The sequence below is a fragment of the Pleurodeles waltl genome, chromosome 6, assembly GCF_031143425.1.
Source record: "Pleurodeles waltl isolate 20211129_DDA chromosome 6, aPleWal1.hap1.20221129, whole genome shotgun sequence".
NCBI classification, from domain to species: Eukaryota; Metazoa; Chordata; class Amphibia; order Caudata; family Salamandridae; genus Pleurodeles; species Pleurodeles waltl.
Genome location: NC_090445.1, coordinates 42,705,682 through 42,728,741, shown reverse-complemented (window position 1 = coordinate 42,728,741; position 23,060 = coordinate 42,705,682). Strand labels below are relative to the sequence as shown.

The 23,060-nt window shown below is 49.9% G+C and overlaps 1 protein-coding gene across 5 annotated transcripts in view; it reads left to right on the top strand.

Moving 5' to 3' along the window:
• Positions 1-23,060, top strand: part of EHMT2 (euchromatic histone lysine methyltransferase 2) — a 220,706-nt gene that overhangs the window by 23,284 nt on the left and 174,362 nt on the right. For 3 of the 5 annotated variants that reach the window (XM_069237196.1, XM_069237194.1, XM_069237193.1), the window contains one exon: positions 2,188-2,287. In XM_069237196.1, the coding sequence (XP_069093297.1) occupies positions 2,188-2,287 (100 nt within the window). The remainder of the gene's footprint in view (positions 1-2,187; positions 2,288-23,060) is intronic. The other 2 variants (XM_069237195.1, XM_069237192.1) reach the window with 1 other exon arrangement.

The window sequence follows — 23,060 nt, the reverse complement described above, 5'->3', positions numbered from 1 at the left end:
GCTGAGTGCTTCTGCATACCAAGCCACTTTCACTATTGGCAAGTCTGCTTGCCGGTAGGGGTGATTGCCCAGATCTGCTGGAACCCTGCATTTTAGGTTTTCTTTGATGTCTCTGGCTTTCTGAGGTGGATAGAGGACAGTGCCTGACTCTGCCGGGATTTCCTCCTATAGCAAGTTCTACAGCAGGCTGCACTAGGCCTAGGGCTTGATTGTCTGGTTTGAAGGACACTTTCATGCAGTCGCTTGTTTTGCTGGTGTGTAGGTAGATTCTGCTCACTGAAGGCCTGTTTTTCACGAAGGCATTTCTGAGAATACAAAAGAAACATGGGGCTAAAGCAGCAACATTGTCCCTCTAGAGCCCTTTCCTCTTTGTAAACTAGAATATATCTGTTCCCCAGAAGATGGTTGGTCTAGAAAAGGACTGAGGAATTGTGATGCTTAGGGAGATAAAGGAAGTTCTGGATGCATGATCAGTGAAGAGCTGTTAAGGTGCATGAGTACACGTATGAGTTTTGCTGCAGGGGTTGCTGCTTTTCTATTTGAAGCCACCATGGACAATATGGGCTACTGGTAACTTAAGGCCTGCCACACAAGTTATTTTTACTTGAGAAACCCATATGTGCGGGAAAACCCAGGTGTTATTCGTCACATTTGCTTCTGTAGCTTTGGATCTTTAGTTTAATTTGGTGCTAGTCTCCATTTGTCATTTAAAATCGCCACACCAAAACTGGAGTATGCCGGTCATGGTGATTAGAGGTGTGTTCCAGTTAGTCTGCTAGGGGATGTTGATGGCATGTGTGATTTGCGCTGTTTTGGCTTGTATTGCAGTCTAAAACAATAAAATGCATCTTTAATTCGAAGGCTGCAAAGATTTGGAAAGTGTTAACAGTGCAAACACAGAGTGCTAGTGATGCATGAAATAAGCTGCTGGCAATTATTAGACTATGGTGGCTGTTAAAAAAGTCGTAGCTGGATAATGATTTCAGAGCTAATTGTAGGCTATACAGGACCCTTATAGAGAAAGCAGGACTTGGGCAGACTGTTGGGAACCTAGTAGTACCTATCCTTTGTCATTGTCATTTTTCTGTGATGGAGTTAGCTTTAGCTCCGGAACACATTTTCTCTGTTCTGATCTGCCAGCCTAGGTTTTTGGTCCAATGCTGTGTTGGTCCAGTAAAGATATGCGTACCTACCTTCACGTTCTTAATGTGCTTGTAGTCTGCCAGATGTACTGCCATACTGCGTGTTCATAACATGACTATTTATTTTACTGGTTGCCAGAATAAATATCTGATTAATTAGGGCGGCATCAGGGAGCGAGAGTTTGCATTTTTCAACTCCCAGGCCTGTGCAGTCCTGGGTCTCTATTTCACAAAAACTTGATTTTTCAGACTTTGGGGGTGATTCTGATTCTGGCGGGCGGCGGAGGCCGCCCGCCAGAATTCCACCCTCCAAAATACCGCGCCGCGGTCAAAAGACCGCAGCGGGTATTTCAAGTTTTCCCCTGGGCTGGCGGGCGGCCGCCAAAAGGCCGCCCGCCAGCCCAGGGGAAAACGACCTTCCCACGAGGATGCCGGCTCGTAATCGAGCCGGCGGAGTGGGAAGGTGCGACGGGTGCATTTGCACCCGTCGCGTATTTCACTGTCTGCCAAGCAGACAGTGAAATACTTGTAGGGGCCCCCAGGGGCCCCGCGACCCCCCCTACCGCCATCCGGTTCCCGGCGGGCGGACCGTCGGGAACTGGATGGCGGTAGGGGGGGTCGGAATCCCCTCGGCGGCGCAGCGAGCTTCGCCGCCTTGGAGGATTCAACAGGGCGGCGGTACACTGGCGGGAGACCGCCAGTGTTGCCGGTTTGACCGCGGCTTTACCGCCGCGGTCAGAATGCCCTGCGGGGCACCGCCGGCCTGTCGGCGGTGCTCCCGCCGACCCTGGCCCCAGCGGTCTAAGTCCGCCGGGGTCAGAATCACCCCCTTTGTGTTTTAAACAAATGCATTGGGCTAAGATATCTAATAATTAGACTGAATGGAAGTATTTACAGGTACTGGATTTGGCGTCCTGCGGTTGTGGAGCCACCTGGCATCACCATCTTTATATTATTTTATTTTTGGCAGTGCCCTGGGTCTCTCTTTTGGTATGTGCCAGTAGTTTTGTGCAAGTAGAGGAGGCCCTAATTTCTTCTCCTTCAGCAGGTGGGGATCATCGAGAGGAGGGATCCTGATGCTGAGCCTGAGAGACTGGTTGCCAGCGATCGGTCACTCCTGGATAAAGAGTTTGAAGTGACAACAGGTAGGTTGGGGGGAACTGGGAGGTGGCTATGAAGCTGCTATATTACTTTGATGGGTTAGCCTTACAGAATCATTGAAAAGAATGTTGTGGGCTTCTGCAAGCCCCTCCAGCTTCAAGTTGTATTCCTGGAGTTACGGACATTGTTATTCTAATTTTGTTGGTTTTATTGTTAGATCCTGATTTTCCTGTCTGTAATGGTTCTTTATCTGTTGGTTTTACTCATAGTTCGCCTTCTTCCTTTTACCATTTGCACCATTTTATTGGCCTCATTCCTGATATTATTGCCTGTAAGGAAATGCCTCCTTGGCATGGTTGCCCCCTGACTTTTTGCCTTTGCTGATGCTATGTTTACAATTGAAAGTGTGCTGAGGCCTGCTAACCAGGCCCCAGCACCAGTGTTCTTTCTCTAACCTGTACTTTTGTATCCACAATTGGCAGACCCTGGCATCCAGATAAGTCCCTTGTAACTGGTACTTCTAGTACCAAGGGCCCTGATGCCAAGGAAGGTCTCTAAGGGCTGCAGCATGTCTTATGCCACCCTGGAGACCTCTCACTCAGCACAGACACACTGCTTACCAGCTTGTGTGTGCTAGTGAGGACAAAACGAGTAAGTCGACATGGCACTCCCCTCAGGGTGCCATGCCAGCCTCTCACTGCCTATGCAGTATAGGTAAGACACCCCTCTAGCAGGCCTTACAGCCCTAAGGCAGGGTGCACTATACCATAGGTGAGGGTACCAGTGCATGAGCATGGTACCCCTACAGTGTCTAAACAAAACCTTAGACATTGTAAGTGCAGGGTAGCCATAAGAGTATATGGTCTGGGAGTCTGTTTCACACGAACTCCACAGCACCATAATGGCTACACTGAAAACTGGGAAGTTTGGTATCAAACTTCTCAGCACAATAAATGCACACTGATGCCAGTGTACATTTTATTGTAAAATACACCACAGAGGGCACCTTAGAGGTGCCCCCTGAAACTTAACCGACTGTCTGTGTAGGCTGACTAGTTCCAGCAGCCTGCCACACCAGAGACATGTTGCTGGCCCCATGGGGAGAGTGCCTTTGTCACTCTGAGGCCAGTAACAAAGCCTGCACTGGGTGGAGATGCTAACACCTCCCCCAGGCAGGAGCTGTGACACCTGGCGGTGAGCCTCAAAGGCTCACCCCTTTGTCACAGCCCAGCAGGGCACTCCAGCTTAGTGGAGTTGCCCGCCCCCTCCGGCCACGGCCCCCACTTTTGGCGGCAAGGCTGGAGGGAACAAAGAAAGCAACAAGGAGGAGTCACTGGCCAGTCAGGACAGCCCCTAAGGTGTCCTGAGCTGAGGTGACTCTAACTTGTAGAAATCCTCCATCTTGCAGATGGAGGATTCCCCCAATAGGGTTAGGATTGTGACCCCCTCCCCTTGGGAGGAGGCACAAAGAGGGTGTACCCACCCTCAGGGCTAGTAGCCATTGGCTACTAACCCCCCAGACCTAAACACGCCCTTAAATTTGGTATTTAAGGGCTACCCTGAACCCTAGAAAATCAGATTCCTGCAACTACAAGAAGAAGGACTGCCTAGCTGAAAACCCCTGCAGAGGAAGACCAGAAGACGACAACTGCCTTGGCTCCAGAAACTCACCGGCCTGTCTCCTGCCTTCCAAAGATCCTGCTCCAGCGACGCCTTCCAAAGGGACCAGCGACCTCGACATCCTCTGAGGACTGCCCCTGCTTCGAAAAGACAAGAAACTCCCGAGGACAGCGGACCTGCTCCAAGAAAGGCTGCAACTTTGTTTCCAGCAGCCTTGAAAGAACCCTGCAAGCTCCCCGCAAGAAGCGTGAGACTTGCAACACTGCACCCGGCGACCCCGACTCGGCTGGTGGCGATCCAACACCTCAGGAGGGACCCCAGGACTACTCTGAGACTGTGAGTACAAAAACCTGTCCCCCCTGAGCCCCCACAGCGCCGCCTGCAGAGGGAATCCCGAGGCTTCCCCTGACCGCGACTCTTTGAATCCAAAGTCCCGACACCTGGGAGAGACCCTGCACCCGCAGCCCCCAGGACCTGAAGGACCGGACTTTCACTGGAGGAGTGACCCCCAGGAGTCCCTCTCCCTTGACCAAGTGGAGGTTTCCCCGAGGAACCCCCCCCTTGCCTGCCTGCAGCGCTGAAGAGATCCCTAGATCTCCCATTGACTTCTATTACAAACCCGACGCTTGTTTCTACACTGCACCCGGCCGCCCCCGCGCTGCTGAGGGTGAAATTTCTGTGTGGGCTTGTGTCCCCCCCGGTGCCCTACAAAACCCCCCTGGTCTGCCCTCCGAAGACGCGGGTACTTACCTGCAAGCAGACCGGAACCGGGGCACCCCCTTCTCTCCATTCTAGCCTATGTGTTTTGGGCACCACTTTGAACTCTGCACCTGACCGGCCCCGAGCTGCTGGTGTGGTGACTTTGGGGTTGCTCTGAACCCCCAACGGTGGGCTACCTTGGACCAAGAACTAAGCCCTGTAAGTGTCCTACTTACCTGGTTAAACTAACAAATACTTACCTCCCCTAGGAACTGTGAAAATTGCACTGTGTCCACTTTTAAAACAGCTATTTGTGAATAACTTGAAAAGTATACATGCAATTTTGATGATTTGAAGTTCCTAAAGTACTTACCTGCAATACCTTTCGAATGAGATATTACATGTAGAATTTGAACCTGTGGTTCTTAAAATAAACTAAGAAAAGATATTTTTCTATACAAAAACCTATTGGCTGGATTTGTCTCTGAGTGTGTGTACCTCATTTATTGTCTATGTGTATGTACAACAAATGCTTAACACTACTCCTTGGATAAGCCTACTGCTCGACCACACTACCACAAAATAGAGCATTAGTATTATCTCTTTTTGCCACTATCTTACCTCTAAGGGGAACCCTTGGACTCTGTGCATACTATTCCTTACTTTGAAATAGTGCATACAGAGCCAACTTCCTACATTGGTGGATCAGCGGTGGGGTACAAGACTTTGCATTTGCTGGACTACTCAGCCAATACCTGATCACACGACAAATTCCAAAATTGTCATTAGAAATTCATTTTTTGCAATTTGAAATTTTTCTAAATTCTTAAAAGTCCTGCTAGGGCCTTGTGTGTTAAGTCCCTGTTTAGCATTGTCTTTTAGAGTTTAAAAATTTGTTAAAAGTTTGAAATTAGATTCTAGAAACAGTTTTAGATTCTTTAAGAAGTATTCCAACTCTTAGCAGAATAATGTCTGATACAGAGATGCAGGTGGTGGAACTCGACACCACACCTTACCTCCATCTTAAGATGAGGGAGCTAAGGTCTCTCTGTAATATCAAAAAAATAACCATTGGCTCCAGACCTACCAAAATTCAGCTCCAGGAGCTGTTGGCAGAGTTTGAAAAAGCCAACCCCTCTGATGATGACCTCACAGAGGAAGAAATTAGTGACTTGGAGGCCAATGTCCCTCCTCCAGTCCTAAATAGGGAGAACAGGACCCCTCAAGTCCTGTCTCCAACTGTGTTAGTCAGAAATAGTGAGTCCCTCACAGGAGGGTCCCACCTTTCTGAAATCACTGAGGATGCTCTCAGTGAAGATGACCTCCTGTTAGCCAGGATGGCCAAAAGATTGGCTTTAGAGAGACAGCTCCTAGCCATAGAAAGGGAAAGACAAGAGATGGGCCTAGGACTCATCAATGGTGGCAGCAATATAAATAGGGTCAGAGATTCTCCTGACATGTTAAAAATCCCCAAAGGGATTGTGACAAAATATGAAGATGGTGATGACATCACCAAGTGGTTCACAGCTTTTGAGAGGGCTTGTGTAACCAGAAAAGTGAACAGATCTCACTGGGGTGCTCTCCTTTGGGAAATGTTCACTGGAAAGTGTAGGGATAGACTCCTCACACTCTCTGGAAAAGATGCAGAATCTTATGACCTCATGAAGGGTACCCTGATTGAGGGCTTTGGATTCTCCACTGAGGAGTACAGGATTAGGTTCAGGGGGGCTCAAAAATCCTCGAGCCAGACCTGGGTTGACTTTGTTGACTACTCAGTGAAAACACTAGATGGTTGGATTCAAGGCAGTGGTGTAAGTAATTATGATGGGCTGTACAATTTATTTGTGAAAGAACACCTGTTAAGTAATTGTTTCAATGATAAACTGCATCAGCATCTGGTAGACCTAGGACCAATTTCTCCCCAAGAATTGGGAAAGAAGGCGGACCATTGGGTCAAGACAAGGGTGTCCAAGACTTCAACAGGGGGTGACCAAAAGAAAGGGGTCACAAAGACTCCCCAGGGGAAGGGTGATGAGACAACCAAAACTAAAAATAGTAAAGAGTCTTCTACAGGCCCCCAAAAACCTGCACAGGAGGGTGGGCCCAGAGCCTCTTCACAAAACAATGGGTACAAGGGTAAAAACTTTGATCCCAAAAAGGCCTGGTGTCATAGCTGTAAACAGCATGGACACCAAACTGGAGACAAGGCCTGTCCCAAGAAAGGTTCCACTCCAAACTCCCATCCAGGTAACACTGGTATGGCTAGTCTCCAAGTGGGATCAACAGTGTGCCCAGAGCAAATCAGGGTCCACACTGAAGCTACTCTAGTTTCTGAGGGTGGGGTGGATTTAGCCACACTAGCTGTCTGGCCGCCTAACATGCAAAAATACAGACAGCAACTCTTAATTAATGGGACTAGAATAGAGGGCCTGAGGGATACAGGTGCCAGTGTCACCATGGTGACAGAGAAACTGGTTTCCCCTGGCCAATACCTGACTGGAAACACTTACACAGTCACCAACGCTGACAATCAGAAAAAAGTACATCCCATGGCAATGGTTACTTTAGAATGGGGAGGGGTCAATGGCCTGAAACAGGTGGTGGTCTCCTCAAATATCCCAGTGGACTGTCTGCTTGGAAATGACCTGGAGTCCTCAGCATGGGCTGAGGTAGAACTAAAAACCCATGCAGCAATGCTGGGTATCCCTGAACTGGTGTGTGTGAAAACCAGAGCACAATGCAAGGCACAGGGTGAACAAGTAGAGCTGGAGTCTGGAAGAATGGCCCAGCCTACCAAGAGGAAAGGAAAGTCAGTTGGGAAACCAACTGCAACACAGCAAAAGAAAGGGAACCTCTCTTCTCAGGAAGAAGTTCTGCCCTCTGAGGGAACTGAGCCTTTGGAGCTTGAACCTTACCAGGTTGAGCTCTTAGGCCCAGGGGGACCCTCAAGGGAGGAGCTGTGTAAGGGACAAGAAACCTGTCCCTCTCTTGAAGGCCTTAGGCAGCAAGCTGCTGAAGAGTCCAAAGGCAAGAAAAATGGAACACATAGGGTCTATTGGGAAGATGGACTCCTGTACACTGAGGCCAGAGACCCCAAACCTGGTGCCACTAGGAGAGTGGTAGTGCCTCAGCTGTTCAGGAAGTTCATCCTAACATTGGCCCATGACATTCCCCTTGCTGGACATTTGGGACAAACCAAGACGTGGGAGAGGTTAGTCAACCACTTCTACTGGCCCAATATGTCCAACATGGTTAAGGAGTTTTGCCTCTCCTGCCCCACCTGTCAAGCCAGTGGTAAGACAGGTGGGCATCCAAAGGCCCCCCTCATTCCACTTCCAGTGGTGGGGGTCCCCTTTGAAAGAGTGGGTGTGGACATAGTTGGTCCACTAGAACCTCCCACAGCCTCAGGAAATCTGTATATCCTGGTAGTAGTGGATCATGCTACCAGGTATCCTGAAGCTATTCCCCTTAGGTCGACTACTGCCCCTGCAGTAGCCAAGGCCCTCATTGGTATCTTTACCAGAGTGGGTTTCCCTAAGGAGGTGGTGTCTGACAGAGGTACCAACTTCATGTCAGCATACCTAAAGCACATGTGGAATGAGTGTGGAGTGACTTATAAATTCACTACACCATACCATCCACAAACTAATGGCTTGGTTGAGAGATTCAACAAGACATTAAAAGGCATGATCATGGGGCTCCCAGAAAAACTCAAAAGGAGATGGGATGTCCTCTTGCCATGTCTGCTTTTCGCTTACAGAGAGGTGCCACAGAAGGGAGTAGGATTCTCACCCTTTGAACTTCTGTTTGGTCATCCTGTAAGGGGACCACTTGCCCTTGTTAAAGAAGGCTGGGAGAGACCTCTCCATGAGCCTAAACAGGACATAGTGGACTATGTACTTGGCCTTCGCTCTAGAATGGCAGAGTACATGGAAAAGGCAACCAAAAACCTTGAGGCCAGCCAACAGCTCCAGAAGTTTTGGTATGACCAAAAGGCTGCACTGGTTGAGTTCCAACCAGGGCAGAAAGTCTGGGTTCTGGAGCCTGTGGCTCCCAGGGCACTCCAGGACAAATGGAGTGGCCCTTACCCAGTGCTAGAAAGGAAGAGTCAGGTCACCTACCTGGTGGACCTGGGCACAAGCAGGAGCCCCAAGAGGGTGATCCATGTGAACCGCCTTAAGCTCTTCCATGACAGGGCTGATGTGAATCTGTTGATGGTAACAGATGAGGATCAGGAGGCAGAGAGTGAACCTCTCCCTGATCTTCTGTCATCAGACCCAAAAGATGGCACAGTAGATGGAGTGATCTACTCAGGCACCCTCTCTGGCCAACAGCAAGCTGATTGTAGGAGAGTCCTACAACAGTTTCCTGAACTCTTCTCCTTAACCCCTGGTCAGACACACCTGTGTACCCATGATGTGGACACAGGAGACAGCATGCCTGTCAAAAACAAAATCTTTAGACAGTCTGACCATGTTAAGGAAAGCATCAAGGTGGAAGTCCACAAGATGCTGGAATTGGGAGTAATTGAGCGCTCTGACAGCCCCTGGGCTATCCCAGTGGTCTTAGTCCCCAAACCTCACACCAAAGATGGAAAGAAAGAGATGAGGTTTTGTGTGGACTACAGAGGGCTCAATTCTGTCACCAAGACAGATGCTCATCCAATTCCAAGAGCTGATGAGCTCATAGATAAATTAGGTGCTGCCAAATTCTTAAGTACCTTTGACTTGACAGCAGGGTACTGGCAAATAAAAATGGCACCTGGAGCAAAAGAGAAAACAGCATTCTCCACACCTGATGGGCATTATCAGTTTACTGTTATGCCCTTTGGTTTAAAGAATGCCCCTGCCACCTTCCAAAGGTTGGTGAATCAAGTCCTTGCTGGCTTGGAGTCCTTTAGCACAGCTTATCTTGATGATATTGCTGTCTTTAGCTCCACCTGGCAGGATCACCTGGTCCACCTGAAGAAGGTTTTGAAGGCTCTGCAATCTGCAGGCCTCTCTATCAAGGCATCCAAATGCCAGATAGGGCAGGGAACTGTGGTTTACTTGGGCCACCTTGTAGGTGGAGGCCAAGTTCAGCCACTCCAACCCAAGATCCAGACTATTCTGGACTGGGTAGCTCCAAAAACCCAGACTCAAGTCAGGGCATTCCTTGGCTTGACTGGGTATTACAGGAGGTTTGTGAAGGGATATGGATCCATTGTGACAGCCCTCACTGAACTCACCTCCAAGAAAATGCCCAAGAAAGTGAACTGGACTGTGGAATGCCAACAGGCCTTTGACACCCTGAAACAAGCAATGTGCTCAGCACCAGTTCTAAAAGCTCCAGATTATTCTAAGCAGTTCATTGTGCAGACTGATGCCTCTGAACATGGGATAGGGGCAGTTTTGTCCCAAACAAATGATGATGGCCTTGACCAGCCTGTTGCTTTCATTAGCAGGAGGTTACTCCCCAGGGAGCAGCGTTGGAGTGCCATTGAGAGGGAGGCCTTTGCTGTGGTTTGGTCCCTGAAGAAGCTGAGACCATACCTCTTTGGGACTCACTTCCTAGTTCAAACTGACCACAGACCTCTCAAATGGCTGATGCAAATGAAAGGTGAAAATCCTAAACTGTTGAGGTGGTCCATCTCCCTACAGGGAATGGACTTTATAGTGGAACACAGACCTGGGACTGCCCATGCCAATGCAGATGGCCTTTCCAGGTTCTTCCACTTAGAAAATGAAGACTCTCTTGGGAAAGGTTAGTCTCATCCTCTTTCGTTTGGGGGGGGGTTGTGTAAGGAAATGCCTCCTTGGCATGGTTGCCCCCTGACTTTTTGCCTTTGCTGATGCTATGTTTACAATTGAAAGTGTGCTGAGGCCTGCTAACCAGGCCCCAGCACCAGTGTTCTTTCTCTAACCTGTACTTTTGTATCCACAATTGGCAGACCCTGGCATCCAGATAAGTCCCTTGTAACTGGTACTTCTAGTACCAAGGGCCCTGATGCCAAGGAAGGTCTCTAAGGGCTGCAGCATGTCTTATGCCACCCTGGAGACCTCTCACTCAGCACAGACACACTGCTTACCAGCTTGTGTGTGCTAGTGAGGACAAAACGAGTAAGTCGACATGGCACTCCCCTCAGGGTGCCATGCCAGCCTCTCACTGCCTATGCAGTATAGGTAAGACACCCCTCTAGCAGGCCTTACAGCCCTAAGGCAGGGTGCACTATACCATAGGTGAGGGTACCAGTGCATGAGCATGGTACCCCTACAGTGTCTAAACAAAACCTTAGACATTGTAAGTGCAGGGTAGCCATAAGAGTATATGGTCTGGGAGTCTGTCAAACACGAACTCCACAGCACCATAATGGCTACACTGAAAACTGGGAAGTTTGGTATCAAACTTCTCAGCACAATAAATGCACACTGATGCCAGTGTACATTTTATTGTAAAATACACCACAGAGGGCACCTTAGAGGTGCCCCCTGAAACTTAACCGACTGTCTGTGTAGGCTGACTAGTTCCAGCAGCCTGCCACACCAGAGACATGTTGCTGGCCCCATGGGGAGAGTGCCTTTGTCACTCTGAGGCCAGTAACAAAGCCTGCACTGGGTGGAGATGCTAACACCTCCCCCAGGCAGGAGCTGTGACACCTGGCGGTGAGCCTCAAAGGCTCACCCCTTTGTCACAGCCCAGCAGGGCACTCCAGCTTAGTGGAGTTGCCCGCCCCCTCCGGCCACGGCCCCCACTTTTGGCAGCAAGGCTGGAGGGAACAAAGAAAGCAACAAGGAGGAGTCACTGGCCAGTCAGGACAGCCCCTAAGGTGTCCTGAGCTGAGGTGACTCTAACTTGTAGAAATCCTCCATCTTGCAGATGGAGGATTCCCCCAATAGGGTTAGGATTGTGACCCCCTCCCCTTGGGAGGAGGCACAAAGAGGGTGTACCCACCCTCAGGGCTAGTAGCCATTGGCTACTAACCCCCCAGACCTAAACACGCCCTTAAATTTGGTATTTAAGGGCTACCCTGAACCCTAGAAAATCAGATTCCTGCAACTACAAGAAGAAGGACTGCCTAGCTGAAAACCCCTGCAGAGGAAGACCAGAAGACGACAACTGCCTTGGCTCCAGAAACTCACCGGCCTGTCTCCTGCCTTCCAAAGATCCTGCTCCAGCGACGCCTTCCAAAGGGACCAGCGACCTCGACATCCTCTGAGGACTGCCCCTGCTTCGAAAAGACAAGAAACTCCCGAGGACAGCGGACCTGCTCCAAGAAAGGCTGCAACTTTGTTTCCAGCAGCCTTGAAAGAACCCTGCAAGCTCCCCGCAAGAAGCGTGAGACTTGCAACACTGCACCCGGCGACCCCGACTCGGCTGGTGGCGATCCAACACCTCAGGAGGGACCCCAGGACTACTCTGAGACTGTGAGTACAAAAACCTGTCCCCCCTGAGCCCCCACAGCGCCGCCTGCAGAGAGAATCCCGAGGCTTCCCCTGACCGCGACTCTTTGAATCCAAAGTCCCGACACCTGGGAGAGACCCTGCACCCGCAGCCCCCAGGACCTGAAGGACCGGACTTTCACTGGAGGAGTGACCCCCAGGAGTCCCTCTCCCTTGACCAAGTGGAGGTTTCCCCGAGGAACCCCCCCCTTGCCTGCCTGCAGCGCTGAAGAGATCCCTAGATCTCCCATTGACTTCTATTACAAACCCGACGCTTGTTTCTACACTGCACCCGGCCGCCCCCGCGCTGCTGAGGGTGAAATTTCTGTGTGGGCTTGTGTCCCCCCCGGTGCCCTACAAAACCCCCCTGGTCTGCCCTCCGAAGACGCGGGTACTTACCTGCAAGCAGACCGGAACCGGGGCACCCCCTTCTCTCCATTCTAGCCTATGTGTTTTGGGCACCACTTTGAACTCTGCACCTGACCGGCCCCGAGCTGCTGGTGTGGTGACTTTGGGGTTGCTCTGAACCCCCAACGGTGGGCTACCTTGGACCAAGAACTAAGCCCTGTAAGTGTCCTACTTACCTGGTTAAACTAACAAATACTTACCTCCCCTAGGAACTGTGAAAATTGCACTGTGTCCACTTTTAAAACAGCTATTTGTGAATAACTTGAAAAGTATACATGCAATTTTGATGATTTGAAGTTCCTAAAGTACTTACCTGCAATACCTTTCGAATGAGATATTACATGTAGAATTTGAACCTGTGGTTCTTAAAATAAACTAAGAAAAGATATTTTTCTATACAAAAACCTATTGGCTGGATTTGTCTCTGAGTGTGTGTACCTCATTTATTGTCTATGTGTATGTACAACAAATGCTTAACACTACTCCTTGGATAAGCCTACTGCTCGACCACACTACCACAAAATAGAGCATTAGTATTATCTCTTTTTGCCACTATCTTACCTCTAAGGGGAACCCTTGGACTCTGTGCATACTATTCCTTACTTTGAAATAGTGCATACAGAGCCAACTTCCTACATTGCCTCTCCGTGATTTATTTTCCCTGCACTATTTCTTATCATATTCAGTATAACTGCCTCTTAATAATATGCTACAGAAGTTCTCCCTCTTCTTTTTCCAATTTGCACCATTTTATTGGCCTCATTCCTGATTTTCTTGCTTCTCTCTGATTTCTTTTTCCTGCATTCTTTCTTATCATATTTAGCACAGCTATGTCTTAAAAATAAGCTACAGCTGGCAGTAAACAATCAAAGACTTTCTTCTACCTTCCGTCAATAAGGCTCCCACTGTTAATAAATATTCAATTTATTTGTGCACGTATTAGCTCGTAACACAGTGTACTCATCCATTGTAATAAACTGTAAAATGTAAATTAAAAAAGTGAAGCTTTTTGAGTTTTGATTTAAAGTTTGTGCTACTAATACTTTTCATGAAGATGATATTGGAAGACAAATGACCTTGCTGAAATATATAGTGCACTCTGCACACCTTGCAGGCCTGTGTATGCTTTGCCAATATTGGCGAGGGACAAGCTGGCAGAAGCAGTAGCATCAGAAAAAGATGGCAAGGAGTTTGGGCAGTAGTGATTGCACAGGTGAGAAGAGTGAGGTGTGGTTAAAGGTGGATGACAAGGTACAGGTTGATACACAAAGTAGTTTATGTACATTGTGCTTTAGAATTAAAAAAAATAAAAACACTGTTTAAGTAAGTGCTGGCCGTGATTATTTCACACTGATCCATCCTTTGTGTCAGTCCTATTTTGCCCTAGAAGTTAATTATTTTTGTCCTAATTTCTCCTAAATGTAACTAACATGGTAGAATTGTGTTATTAAGTAGACCTTTTATAGAGCAATACATAGAAAAACAGTGCCTGATCATCAGCAACTCTTGACACCTGGGCCTGATTTCTTTACCCTCTCCCACATCTACTGTTAAAATTTAGGTTTTGTCCTCAAATTCCAGCTTTCTTTCTCAGTATACATAATAAGGTGTTTTCTTTTTCTTTTACTTGAGTATACGCAAAAAAACCTTTCCTCTCCTCCCTTATCACTGTCAAAAATGGTGGTAGAAGCTGCTATCCTCTCTGGACTTGTCTATGCAACATTACTAGGAGTCCCCTCCCCCAAGTATATTTTTGCATTGCTATATGTTTGTCTGCACAGCCAGACTTCTCAGGATTCCACATCTCTGGCAGCCTAATCAGCTTCCCATTGTAAATCAGTGCAGGCTTGTGGTCCTCATTATCTTTCATAGCGTGGCCTTAAGGAGGGCCCTGTCTGTATGTGTTGGACCTGGTCATTTTTGCAGGTTTATCCTCAAACTTTTAGCCTTCTTCCTCCTATTGTTTCTGACTTGTTTTTGTTGGCTTTAGGACTCTGGTGCTTTACCAGTGCTAAAGTGTATATGCTCTCTGTTTAAAATGTATTGTTGATTGGTTTCTCCATTTTGTCGCATATTTTATTTACTAGTAAGTCCCTAGTATAGTGCACCATGTGTGCCCAGGGCCCGTTAATCAAATGCTACTAGTGGCCCTGCAGTAGTACTGATTTTGTCACCCACAACCCTGTAAACATGTCTCAAACCTGCCACTGCAGTGTCTGTGTGGGCAGTTTTAAACTTCCACTTCGACCTGGCAAGTGTACTCACTTGCCAGACCCAAAACTTTCCTTTTACTACATGTAAGTCACTCCTAAAATAGGCCCAAGGCAGCCCCATGGACGGGGTGCAGTGTATTTAAAAGGTAGGACATGTACTGTTGTTTTACATGTCCTGATAGAGAAATACTGCTAAATTAGTTTTTCACTATGCAAGACACATCTCGCCCATAGGGTAACATGGGGATTGCCTTGAAATATCGTTTAAGTATAATTTTCCATTGGGAGCAGATAGGGACTTGGAGTTTGGGTTCCCCGAACCTACAATTTAAAAATACATCTGTTGGTTTTTGAATTGTAGGTTTGAAAATGCCCTGCATATCCTGATGAGCCACCACCAGTCTAATGGGTCTTCCTGAGCTATTGTGGTGGGAGGACCTGACGCTTGCACCTGAATAGGGTTGTGCCTGTCCTTACAAAAAGCAGGCTCCAAACCCCTGAAGTGTCTGGGGCCAGGGAAGGGAAAGGCAGGGTCTTGTGCACTACAAAGTCTTCTCTATGAAGTTTGCCTACTTCATAGCAGAAATGGGTATAAGTACTGGACCCCTGACACCACAAAGTTAGAATCCTTTTGGACTGAGGACATTCTGCCAGGAAGAAGAGCTGGATGCTGTAGGAGGGCTTGCCACTCTGCCTGTTGCTTTGCTGTGCTGGCCTGCTGCTTGCTCAGTGGTCAGTCAAATCAAATCATTAACATTTATAAAGCGCGCTACTCACCCGTGCGGGTCTCAAGGCGCTAGGGGGAAGGGGGTTACTGCTGCTCGAAGAGCCAGGTCTTGAGGAGTCTCCGGAATATGGAGTGGTCCTGGGTGGTCCTGAGGCTGGTGGGGAGGGTGTTCCAAGTCTTGGCCGCCAGGTAGGAGAAGGACCTCCCACCTGCCGTGGAGCGGCGGATGCGAGGGACGGCGGCGAGAGCGAGGCCGGTGGAACGGAGGAGGCGGGTGGGGGCGTAGAAGCTGAGGCGTCGGTTGAGGTATTCTGGTCCCTTGTCGTGGAGGGCTTTGTGTGCGTGGGTGAGAAGTCGGAAGGTGATCCTTTTGCTGACTGGGAGCCAATGCAGGTGTCTCAGGTGGGCGGAGATGTGGCTGTTGCGGGGTACGACGAGGATGAGGCGGGCGGAGGTGTTTTGAATACGTTGCAGACGTTTTTGGAGTTTTGTGGTGGTCCCAGCATACAGGGTGTTGCCATAATCCAGGCGGCTAGTGACGAGGGCGTGGGTCACGGTTCTTCTGGTGTCGGCGGGAATCCAGCAGAAGGTGAGGAAGGAGGTGGAGGACATGGCGTTGACTTGTTTGGTCATGGTGAGAAGAGGGTCCAAGATGAAGCCGAGGTTGCGGGCGTGGTCAGAGGGGGTCGGTGCGGTGCCAAGGGCCGTGGGCCACCAGGAGTCGTCCCCTGCGGTCGGGGTGTTGCCGAGGATGAGGACTTCCGTTTTCTCTGAGTTCAGTTTCAGACGGCTGAGCCTCATCCAATCTGCGACGTCCTTCATACCATCTTGTAGGTTGGTCTTTGCGCTGGCGGGGCCCTTGGTGAGGGAGAGTATAAGTTGGGTGTCGTCGGCGTAGGAGGTGATGATGATGATGTTGTGCTTGCGTACGATGTCGGCGAGGGGGCTCATGTAGACATTGAAGAGTGTCGGGCTGAGCGAGGAGCCTTGAGGGACGCCGCAGATGATCTCGGTGGGGTCTGAGCGAAAAGGTGGGAGGTAGACTCTTTGAGAGCGGTTGGCGAGGAAGGAGGCGATCCAGTCCTGGGCCTGGCCTTGGATCCCGGTGGAGCGGAGGCGGGTTATTAGGATGCGGTGACAGACGGTGTCGAAGGCAGCCGAGAGGTCGAGGAGGATGAGGGCGACTGTTTCACCGTTGTCCATCAGGGTTCTGATGTCGTCAGTGAACTGCTCTGCCACCGCGTAGTTCCACCGGCAAGTGAAGCCCTTCTGTCCCTGCACTCTGACCTCGGTCAGTAGTTCGAGGCCCTCCTCCAGCCTCTGGCTTCTGCCTGCGCCTCATCCCTGGTGTCTAGTGGGAGAGCTGGAATGCCCTTTGCCTCTTTTCTCTTCTCTTCTCTCCTCCTTTTTTTGTTTTTTTGTTTTTTGTTCTCTAGTGTGCTGTTTTTGTGCCTTTCGCTTTCTGCACTTTCCTCTATCTTTTCCTTGTTTTCTCCTCACTTCTCTCTCTCTCTCCCGCCGCTGCAGCCCCACCCCTCCTCTCTCTCATTCTCTCTCCCCGCCGCTGCTGCCTCCCAACCCCCCTCTTTTTTGCAGCGTTACCTACTCCCGCCTCCCAGGTGTCCCCTCCTCCCCCACTTCCTACTTAATGGTGGCCGCTGCACGGGAGGAAGAGCAACCTCACTGACCTAGTCAGTGAACTGCTCTGCCATCGCGTAGCTCCACCTGCAAGTGAGCCCGTCGGACTCGAACTCTGACCTCGGTCAGAAGTTTGAGGCCCTCCTCCACCCACAGGCTTCTGCCTGCGCCTCATCCCTGCCCCCAAACTTACACCACCACAAAGACCTTGGACCCAGCATAACCCACCCACAACAACACTCCGACCCCGAAAACTCTGAGGTGCATACTCCTCAACGTCCGCTCCCTCCATAAACACGCTACCGAAATCTGGGACCCCCCTTGACAGCTCCACCCCGGACGTCGCGTTCCACACAGAAACCTGGACCAACACCACCTCCGGCCCGGGCATCGACATCGCCATCCCCCAGGGATACAAGACCATCCGGAAAGGCTGCCCTAGCCACCCTGGGGGGGGAATCGTCGTCATCCATAGGTTCAACCTCCACCGGAACACACACTTCGAAGAATCCACAAGCCTGATGGAACACCTCCACTTCAAGATACATACCAACCCGAGATCCACCTTCAGGGGAACCCTCATCTACTGCCCTCATCTACATGCATCTACTGCATCTTTGCACAAGCCATCGCAGCCACCAACTACACCCTGCTGGAAGACCTCAACTTCCACCTCGAAAACCTTCAAGACCCCAACACTGCATCCCTCCTAGACAACCTCTACAACATAGGACTCCGACAGATTGTGACAGAGCCAACACACTTAGCAGGACACACCCTCGATCCCATCTTCACAACAGGAACCTCCGGCACCTTCAGTCACACCAAAGAACTCCCATGGACAGACCACCGGTGCATCCATTTCACCTTTAACACACCCACCGTCATCAGACCCCAAAACCAACCATCACATAGAAACTGGACAAGAATAACTGATCAGCTCACCGCCCCCCACATCGCACACAACGATGACCCAAACACCACAGGACACACCTTCCACAAATGGATCGCCGACTGTGCCAACACCATAGCCCCCCCCCCCCCAAAAAAAAAGAACAGCACCCACACAAAGAAAGCCAGCTGGTTCACCCCAGAACTCAGAGAATCTAGGCGCACTTGTCGCCGCCTCAAGAAAATCTGGAGAAACACTAAATCTACAGAAGCCCATAGCAACTTCAGAGCCGCCACCACCGCACACCACCAACTCATCAGAAACACCAGAAAGGAAGCTATACAAGACAGAATCCCCTCACACGCACACAACAGCAAGGAACTCCTCCGCATCATCAAGGAGGTCAACCAACCCAACAGTGAAACTACGGACATCCCACCCTCACAGGACCTCTGTGACAGACTCAACACCTACTTTCACCACAAAATCAAGACCATTTACGACGGTTTCAGCAAGGACAATCCATGCGCAGAACTCCTCTCTTCCAAAACCCGACACCAACAAACCAACAATCCCCACCTCACCACTGAAGATACGCTGAGAACAATGAGGTCCATACCACATTCCGCCTCACCATCAACCGCCACCTCCCCTGACGACTGGAAACATGCCGAGATCAACCCCCTCCTCAAGAGACCCTCTGCAGACCCCACCAACCTCAAAAACTTCAGGCCCATCTCCCTACTCCCATTTCCTACGAAAGTCATCGAAAAAGCAGTCAACAGCCAACTCGCCATGTTTATAGAAGACCACAACATCCTCAACATCTTCCAATCCGGATTCAGGTAAAACCATAGCACCGAAATAGCCCTCCTGGCAGAAACGGAAGGCATCCGCTCCCTGCTGGACAAGGGAGAGACGACGGCACTCATCCTACTAGACCTCTCAGCGGCCTTTGACACAGTCTCCCATCTCTCCCTGATAAGAAGACTCCACGAAGCTGGCATCAGTGACCAGGCCCTCGACTGGATCCAATCCTTCCTCTCCGGCAGAAGTCAACGAGTGAGACTCGCCCCCTTCCTCGCAGACCCCACTCCCACCACCTGCGTAGTGCCCCTGGGATCCTCCCTCAGCCCCACGTTGTATAACGTCTACATGGCCCTGCTAGCTACCCTTGTCAGAAGCTGAAAAATCAACATCATCTCCTATGCCACCCAACTCATCCTCTCCCTCTCCAACAAACCCAACACAGCCAGACACAAGTTCCACAAAGACATGGAAGCAGTCGCCGTCTGGATGAGAAACAGCTGCCTTCAACTCAACGCTAACAAGACAGAAGTAAACATCATGGGCCCTCAACCCAACGACTCCTGGTGGCCACCCACCCTTGGAAACCCGCCCACCCCCACCAGCCAAGCCGCAACCTCGGTATCATCCTGGACTCCAACCTCAGCATGAACCATCAAATTAACTCAGTCACCTCCACCTGCTTCCGCACCCTCCGCCTCCTAGGTGAGTCCTTCAAGTGGATCCCCCTCGAACATAGAAAGACTGTCTCACACACACCCTCATCACCAGCAGACTGGACTATGGCAACGCACTCTACGCCGGAATCAACAAGAAACTCACAGGTAAACTACAAAACATCCAGAACGCCGCTGCAACACTGGTCCGTGACCTTCCTCGACACTGCCACATCTCGCAACACCTGGGTACACTGCACTGACTTCCCATAGAGAAAAGAATCACCTTCAAAATTCTCACCCATGCACTCAAAGCCCTCCACAACACTGGACCAGCCTACCTGAACCAGCGACTCAACCTCCACGTACCCCACAGAACCCTACGCTCAGCCCAGCTCTCTCTCGAAGAAGTACCTCACATCAGGAAAACCAAGACAGGACGATGCTCCTTTTCCTACCTCACAGCCACCACCTGTAATGCCCTCCCTCTTCACATGAGACAAACCACCTCCCTCCTCAGCTTCACGAAGGATCTGAAGACTTGGCTTTTTTAAGAACCACCTCACTGGTAAACGCTACACTTATTCCCCTCCCGCCCTCCTACCGTCATCGCCTTGAGACCCTAACGGGTGAGTAGTTGCGCTATACATGCACTGATTGATTGATTGATTGATTGATTGTACTGGGAGTGAAAGGACTGGACTTTGCTTTCTACATCCTGCTTCCAAAGGTCCTACAAGGGCTTGTACAAAGCTTGCCTCCTCTTAAGAAGTCTCAGGGACTTCAAAGACTTAATCTGCCAGCACCTGGGCTCTCTTGCTGAGAGCCCTGGAATTGCTAGGTGGTCCCAAATCAAGTTCTTGGGGCCTTGGAAATGAGTTCTGGTGCAACAAGGAAGAAACGAGCACACTGACTTCCAGAACGACTTTCAAACTGGTGCTGCTCACTGGCCCTGCGCCACTGCCTGCACTGGAGCCATGGTTCCCACTGAGTGCAATGACCGCGACCTACAGTGCAGGCCCGATGCCACCACAGCGCCTCCGAAGTCGCATTTGTCCCGAGTGCTCTGTCCCTGATGTCCGTGACACTCCACTCGGACTCTGCTTCAGCACCTGTGGCCCCATGGTGTGATTGTGACACCGCAAAGTCGGCGCCTTGCATCTTGACCTGCTGGATTTATCTATCCTGCCTTGTCGCAAGGAACCAACACCTCGCACCGACGCCGCATCACCTCCCCTGCAACTGTAAGGAATCAACGCCTCACCTCCCCTGCATGACACTCAGGAACCAACTCCTCACCTCCCCGGCAGCAGGAAGGAACCGACGCCGCATCGGCTCCAGTGACGCTTTGCCTTCCTGACTCTGTGCAACGTCTTTGTTTCCTTGTTTTCCACTGTGCTGTACCCGGGGTGTGTGCGACTCCGTGACTGGCCCGCAATCCCTCACCAGTGGCGTTGGACTGTGAGAACTGACTGTGTCAAGACACTGTGATAGCCCCAGTGAGAGCTGTTGTGTTTCTAGGCTCTATACTAGGATTTAATCTTTGAAAATTCGTATTGTTGCTTTTGTATGTTGGTTTTTTGTTGTATTGGTCCTGTTTAAGTCCGATAAAAAATTGGCTATTTTTCTGAACTGGTGTGGAGTATTTTTGTGGTGTTTTCACTGTGTTACTCTGTATGTGTACAAATACTTTCACATTGCCTTTGAGATAAGCGTGACTGTTTGTGCCAAGCTACCAAGAGGGTGAGCAGGGGTTATCTTAGCTGTGTGACTCCCTTACCCTGACTAGAATGAGGGTCCCTACTTGGACAGGGTGCAAACCACTGCCAGCTAGAGACCCGATTTCTAATAGTATGCAATCTGAACTTGTTCCGTATGTACCTCCTTGTACCCTTAGTTCTTCTAGGTGCATTCTTCTGTTCCCTAAAATGCAGAAGTAAATTTTCAAGCCTCAAAAAATCATACAAATGTTACCAGACCTGCAGGTCTAGTGTCTTAAATAATCTACTCGACCTAACTGTAATGCTGTTGACCCCTAAACTAGTTTTAAATTATGTAATCCTAGGCAAATATTTCAATTCAGTGAGCCGCCATTTTCTTCATTCTCACATATGATATCACCTTTAAATGTTAGTGCTGCATGTCTACTGAACAAAAAAAACTCTTGTTTAATAGACTAAATAAATGTTTGCTCCCTATATAGTACAAATCTAGTTGCGTATAGGATACACATGATCCCTGAAAGTTCATTAACGCAAAAAGAACAGTTGATGAATGTAGGAAAAGTACCATCTTGCCTGGCATGTTACCCCCATATTTCACTGTATATATGTTGTTTTAGTTGTATGTGTCACTGGGTCCCTGCCAGCCAGGGCCCCAGTGCTCATAAGTGTGCACTGTATGTGCTCCCTGTGTGATGACTAACTGTCTCACTGAGGCTCTGCTAACCAGAACCTCAGTGGTTATGCTCTCTCATTTCTTTCCAAATTGTCACTAACAGGCTAGTGACCAATTTCACCAATTTTACATTGGCATACTGGAACACCCTTATAATTCCCTAGTATATGGTACTGAGGTACCCAGGGTATTGGGGTTCCAGGAGATCCCTATGGGCTGCAGCATTTCTTGTGCCACCCATAGGGAGCTCTGACAATTCTTACACAGGCCTGCCACTGCAGCCTGAGTGAAATAACATCCACGTTATTTCACAGCCATTTACCACTGCACTTAAGTAACTTATAAGTCACCTATATGTCTAACCTTTACCTGGTAAAGGTTGGGTGCTAAGTTACTTAGTGTGTGGGCACCCTGGCACTAGCCAAGGTGCCCCCACATTGTTCAGGGCAAATTCCCCGGACTTTGTGAGTGCGGGGACACCATTACACGCGTGCACTATACATATGTCACGACATATGTATAACGTCACAATGGTAACTCCGAACATGGCCATGTAACATGTCTAAGATCATGGAATTGTCACCCCAAAGCCATTCTGGCATTGGGGAGACAATTCCATGATCCCCACGAGTCTCTAGCACAGAACCGGGTACTGCCAAACTACCTTTCCCGGGGTTTCACTGCAGCTGCTGCTGCTGCTGCCAACCCCTCAGCCAGGTTTCTGCCCTCCTGGGGTCCAGCCAGGCTTGGCCCAGGAAGGCAGAACAAATGACTTCCTCAGAGAGAGGGTGTTACACCCTCTCCCTTTGGAAAAAGGTGTCCGGGCTGGGGAGGAGTAGCCTCCCCCAGCCTCTGGAAATGCTTTGACGGGTACAGATGGTGCCCATCTCTGCATAAGCCAGTCTACACCGGTTCAGGGATCCCCCAGCCCTGCTCTGGCGCGAAACTGGACAAAGGAAAGGGGAGTGACCACTCCCCTGACCTGCACCTCCCCTGGGAGGTGCCCAGAGCTCCTCCAGTGTGCTCCAGACCTCTGCCATCTTGGAAACAGAGGTGCTGCTGGCACACTGGACTGCTCTAAGTGGCCAGTGCCACCAGGTGACGTCAGAGACTCCTGCTGATAGGCTCCTTCAGGTGTTAGTAGCCTATCCTCTCTCCTAGGTAGCCAAACCCTCTTTTCTGGCTATTTAGGGTCTCTGTCTCTGGGGAAACTTCAGATAACGAATGCATGAGCTCAGCCGAGTTCCTCTGAGTGGCCAGTGCCAGCAGGTGACGTCAGAGACTCCTTCTGATAGGCTCTTACCTGTGTTGCTAGCCTATCTTCCTTCCTAGGTAGCCAAAC